Source organism: Beta vulgaris, chromosome 6 (genome assembly GCF_026745355.1).
Source record: "Beta vulgaris subsp. vulgaris cultivar EL10 chromosome 6, EL10.2, whole genome shotgun sequence".
Lineage (NCBI taxonomy): Eukaryota > Viridiplantae > Streptophyta > Magnoliopsida > Caryophyllales > Amaranthaceae > Beta > Beta vulgaris.
Window position 1 is genome coordinate 9,828,372 of NC_079207.1, and position 6,028 is coordinate 9,834,399.

At 35.0% G+C, this 6,028-nt stretch overlaps 1 protein-coding gene across 2 annotated transcripts; it reads left to right on the forward strand.

Moving 5' to 3' along the window:
* Window positions 1–786: 786 nt before the first annotated feature.
* Window positions 787–5,674, forward strand: LOC104895569 (uncharacterized). 2 transcript variants are annotated; one of them, XM_010682117.4, is made up of 6 exons: window positions 787–1,121; window positions 2,102–2,328; window positions 2,411–2,669; window positions 4,169–4,348; window positions 4,434–4,589; window positions 5,072–5,674. In XM_010682117.4, the coding sequence occupies exons 1-6, from the start codon at window positions 1,092–1,094 to the stop codon at window positions 5,237–5,239; spliced, it is 1,020 nt and encodes a 339-aa protein (XP_010680419.2). In that variant the 5' UTR covers window positions 787–1,091; the 3' UTR covers window positions 5,240–5,674. The 2 variants fall into 2 exon arrangements, with proteins under 2 accessions (XP_010680419.2, XP_010680420.2); XM_010682118.4 differs by lacking the exon at window positions 787–1,121 and adding an exon at window positions 1,484–1,506.
* The last annotated feature ends 354 nt before the right edge of the window (window positions 5,675–6,028 follow it).

The window sequence follows — 6,028 nt, forward strand, 5'->3', positions numbered from 1 at the left end:
ATTATCTCTAAGTATGAATAGTGTCAAGATTTCAAGTGAGAAAGATAAATAAAATATAAGGAGTATATTACAATATTGCATCACCTATTTTAATAATCCACCCAAAATCATTCCACCTACCTTATTTTTCTCTCTCCTCAATATTCTAATGCTTCTTTTTCATTTTCGAAAACCAAATATTCTTTGGTTGTATTTCTTTGCTGCTTTTTGCAAAATTTTCTATTTTTCTCTAAAATAAAGTGTAACAATTAAAAACACGAATAGTGTAGATAATAATATATTTGAAAACTTCTCCACAATTGTCATACTTCATCTGTTTCTTTTTACTTGCAACAGTTTGACTTTCACGCTTGCCAATGCATATTTTCAACCATCAATAAGTTTAATTACCGATAAATAAAAATTATAAAAAGTATATATTCGGAAAATATACATTTAGACGAATCTAATAAGATCCCACATGAATATGTTTTTCCTTAACTACAAATCACCAAATGTAAACTAAGTAAAGTTGGTGAATAGTGTAAAAGTCAAACCGTTGCAAGTAAAAAGAAACGGAGGAAGTATATCATGATTTCACTATGAAATCATGATATATGACAATTGTGGAGAAGTTTTCAAATATATTATTATCTACACTATTCGTACCCCCAAAGGCCCAAACTAATATGAAAACTAAAAGTCAACGGTCAAAAACACGGGCATCTTTACCTCGTAGACAACGTAACGATGCCATCTGAAAAAATCAAACATCATTGTCCAACTCAAAATGTTGCTCCAAAAAACAAGTATATTTTAATAGACTTTGCCCAAAAAAAGTTATTTTCAAAAGAAAAGAAAATGGCACCAAAAACACAAGCTAGGGGTCAGGAAGAACTTAGCAAGGGAGGTGAGAGAAAAACTGAAAAAGGAGAAAAAAGGCCACAACTTTCTGCCCGTTAATCCCGCTTTTGCTGTTGATGGTTGTTGTTGTTGTTCATCTTGAGTTGGGGTTTAGTTTAATCTTAAACATTAACACAGAAACTCTAAACCCCACTTAAAATCCGACAACTGGGTTTTTTTTACCCATTTCTGCTCCATTTGTCCAGAAAATGGTTGAGACTTTCAGTTCGTTCTACAAGGTATCACCTTTTTTTTTTGCTGGGTTTTTTTCTTTAATTTGTTAGTGTTTCATGTCCAAATAATCTAGTGGGTAGTTGTAAGATTTTGACATTTTTGTTCTTTTTTAGTATCTATATTCTTATTTTGACTATAGGATTCTTCCTCAAGAATTGTGTGTATTTGGGATTTGATGGGAAAAAGTTGCTTTGTTGTCTTTATCATCAACAGATTTTCTCTATTATAGGCAATAGATGAGTTAAGGCTTGTAATTAGCAGCTATAAAGTTGGTGAGAAATTAATATTCCCAAAAAGATAAAAGGGTGAGTGGGGGAGAAAAGAAGAAATTGATTGATGGAATTGCTCTTCTTGTGTAACAGATGTGGATTTGATGCAATTTAGTTAATGGTAAAGTTCTGTAATCTGGGTTCTTTGTTCTTTCTTTTTCCTGATGTCTGTGTTCTGGTCTCCTGGTATAATGCAATTACCTCCTCTCTTTATATGCTTGGATTTTATAAGTTCTTATTGAAACAAGTGTTTTTGATTAATGGAAATATGGAATTGCTAATTTCAGGCACCATGTTTTTAACAAAATGCTTTTTAGGTTGAAAGTGCTCCATAATTAGGACCACCATGTCAACTTAATCTGCATTTGCTCTTTGCATGAGCTTACCTTGTCCACATTTTGCTCTCTTATGACAGTATATCGTTTGTCTTAGCCAGATTGATCTTCTTCACTGCAAACTCATGCAGTTTATACTCTGCATTTGCTCTTTGCATGAGCTTATCTTATCCACATTCTTGATTGTTTCTCTCCTTGTGACAAAACTTCGATTATTTGGACTTTGGACAGATGATCTTCTTCTTCGCTGTACTTATGCAATTTCTACTCTATCCTAGAAACTGCATTTTGTATTTAAGTGCAGATAATAACTGCAGATGCAATTAAATCAGCAGTATAATGATGCCTGTTGCAGTAAGATGTGTACTTCGTGTCTTGCAGGATACTTTCGTTCTTAAGCTTCCAAAGATGTCTTCCATGATACTGAGGATGATAATGCTAGTGATTGCTACTGTATGTGGAGTATATATTTGTTCAGTTTGTCTTAAACAGATAAGCACCCAAACCAAGTCTAGTATTGAAGTTATTGGGAGACTAGAAAATATTTCTGATACCAACCATTTGAAAAATCTATACCTGCATTACCCACAGCCTGAAACATTTAGCAGGTGATGTTGGACTTATTTCAAATCAATGATTTTTCGTGTGCTCTTGACTTTGATTTTGAATCGAGATTTCCTTGTGTTTTAGGGCTGAATGTGCCGGAAATCCTGTACAGTTCTTTGTTATAATATCGATGCAGAGATCAGGGAGTGGATGGTTTGAGACACTCTTAAATAGTCATATGAATGTCAGCTCCAATGGTGAGATATTCTCTACCAAGGATAGGAGAGATAATATCTCCTCTATAATCAGGACTCTTGATAGAGTCTACAATTTGGACTGGTTCACTAGTGCCTCCAAGAATGAATGCTCTGCTGCTGTTGGCTTCAAGTGGATGTTGAACCAGGTAAATGTGAAACTCATTCTTATTGTGTGTTGATTGCCTGATGGCGGTTACTTTTTCTGTTATCCTTGTAGAAGCAGGCTGTGGATGAAGGCTGTCAAGTGGTCCATGACTTATATGAACATATTTTGTTTACAACTTTTTGTATATTGTTGACAATTGTTGTAATTGTTTCACTATTGTAGTATATTGAAACTAAAGTATCACCTTTTCAATACATGATACTTTAGTTTTCATATCCAACATTTGTGATTCAATGTGCAACGTTTATAATCTTATAATACTAACTTATTGTTGGATATACAATCAAATATCGATTACGAACTAGACATTTCCTGGTCATGGATCTAAGTGCTTGCCATTCAATTGTTAAAACTTTAAAATATTATGACTTGAGAATTGAATCAATAAGCATTTTGAGTTGGAATACATGCTAAGACATTTAACTATAGTGATCGATCTTATAGGGTACCCATTCGGTTATTGATCTTCTAGCTTTCCTTCATCACAAAGTAAGATTTGTGGTCTTGCTGTCTTGCATAGCAAACTCTTGGCTTTAAGTTTCTAGAACCAGTAGTGATCAAACATCTTCTGAGATTCATTGTTTTCCTGTATTGTGGATTTGTATCACGGGTTGAAAGGTCATAGAAGGGGGCTTTTTTGGGGGGGGGGGAGAAAGTGAGAGAAACATCAAAGAACAGAATGTATTGTGTCCTCTGTGAATACTCTTGCAGGTGAAGCTACCATTGACCTCCTTCAAAGTGAATCTTTTGGCAAATGTTTGCACTCGTTGTAACTAAGCATTTTTTTGGTGAGGCTTACAGTGAAGTGGAGCATCTCAGTAAACTTCATCTACTTTGATCAAGGGTTTACCGTAAACAGCACCTCTGAAATAACTAGCAGACTTAGGCTTACCCCTTGGGCATTGGGAGATTTGAATTGATGATATGTTTATTGTCTGATATCTATTTGGTGGTCTAATTTTCAGTCTATGTAGAAAATACTCTTACGATCCATTTAGAACATAGATGATAGAGATCTGCAAATTGCCAAAATCCAGGCTAAGAAGCTAGCTTCGTGTGTGATCTTGGCTTCTTGCATATTTTTGTGCTCACACTGGATGAATTAGATGCAACAAAGGATAAATCCTTTTCCTTTCCTGTGAATCACGAGAATGCCAGCATGGTGTCAAGAATCGAGGTAGAGAAGCAAAAGTTGTTAACTAAAGGGAAAAAGGGAAGCTTGTACCTCACTTTTCTACTTTCCAGCTCCGATGAATGAAGCATTCCCCAAGGGCACAGAGAAAGAGGAAACTGACTATATCGTCTATCTAGAAGCGTTCTTTTTAGTCTATTAAAGAAGTATAATGTTGCTTTGATGTACAATTCATCTGTGCCTTGGCTGGATGTGAACTATGCGTCGTGTTAAGTTTCTTGAAAATATATTTAATTTTGAGCTAACTGGTTCATGACACTTCACTTGGATTGCCTCTTAAATTTTAGGGGCTGATGGACTACCCCAAAGAGATAGCTGAGTATTTCAAGAGAAGGGGCGTGTCTGCTATATTTCTCTTCCGAAGAAATCTGCTGCGCCGGTTGATTTCAGTGCTTGCAAATTCCTTTGACCGTCACGCTAAGATATTAAATGGAACTCACAAGTCTCATGTGCATTCTCTAGAAGAGGTTTTAAGCTTGTTCGTTCATTTTTTTTCAGTGTTTCTGAGTAAAATTCTGTAAGTGCTCTCATTTGCAGCTGGTTTATTCGTAGGCTGATACTCTCGCAAAATACAAGCCTCTCATCAATTCAACATCATTAATCTCAGCTCTGAAGGACACAGAGCTCACAATGGCCCAGGCTTTGGCCTACTTTAACAGCACTCAGCATATAACTATATACTATGAAGATCTTATCAAGAACTACACTGTAAGAACTAAACAGAATCTTTTTTATCTATTGGTGGTGAAACTCAAATGAATGCAATAATATGCACTCCGATATGTCGGTAATAAATTATGGTAATGACAATGAATTAATATAATAAGGGTCATGCATGTGTTTTTCTCCATAAATTCCATTGCCACTCAGTATCACTTTGAAAGTGGTGATGGATGGAAATGAAATGTTAGAATAAAAAGAGATTTTCTTCACATAAATACCTACAAGTTCTGATCCATTACATGACATGAAATTCCTCATTGGTGAAACATTTATGTTTGTTATAATATGCAAGCAAATCACCACTGCCACAATTTATTACCCCTACCAAACGAGCCATAATCATTTGCATTTTTTGTACTGCCCTGTTTTTGGTTTTGTTGTTCCACTAAAACTTTATGACCAGTTGGAGATTTTCAAACTTCTCTTGCCTCTTCTCAAATGTTTTTTGTTCCTTCCATTATTTGCAGAAACTAGTGGATGTTCAAGATTTCCTTGGCATACCACATACGAATCTAACAACCCGGCAAGTAAAGATACACAAAGGTCCTTTGAACGACCATGTGAAGAACTGGGACGATGTCAATAAGACACTCAATGGAACAGCTTATGAGAAGTTTCTTCTTATCGACTATTGAACAAGTAGTTGTCAGCTAACAAATATGGTGTACATAATGACCGTTCGAATACAGTGAGCTTGGAAGCAGAGACCGAAGGCATGAAGCTTCCTTTTGTATGCCCGTCACTAATATTTTGCTGCACCGATTACAGGGATTAGGGATTGAAGGCCCCTGTATTTAAGTCATAAATTTAGGATTTTGGGCTCAGATTTTGATTGCGTGTTTTAGTATGAGAATCAGTATATGTACTTTAGGGGGATAGAGTTTTAAGGTTTTGGAAGAATTGTACAAACTTTCTGTGCGTAAATTGTAATTTTGTAGCCAAATTAGTGGATCGCCAATCTGCCAATTGTTTTGAAGAAACAGGTCATATGGAAGATGAAGATATGGCCAAACAAATATGTTGTACTACCTCCGATCTTTATTAGTTTACTCGTATTCTTTTTTGGAATATCCCTTATTAGTTTACTTATTTCTTTTGTTTCTATTTTTGAAATGGAACCACTAACTTTTCATCACATACATTCAATTTTAACATAAATAATAGTTTCTATTTCCTTCTATGTTCCACAATATTATTTCTCCTAAAACTTTGTGCAAAAGAAACGAATAAATTAATAAAAATCGGAGGGAGTATATCTAATATATATAATGTACTATCACATCCAAGTTCATCTTCAACCAGCTGCGCATCAAATACTCATGTTGTGCATCAATATTAGGAGGCATGAATTGATATAGGATTCTCTCAAGAGTTCACTCACTTGCAGTGGTGTTTTAAAGAAATTTCTTGTACTAATATAGTAA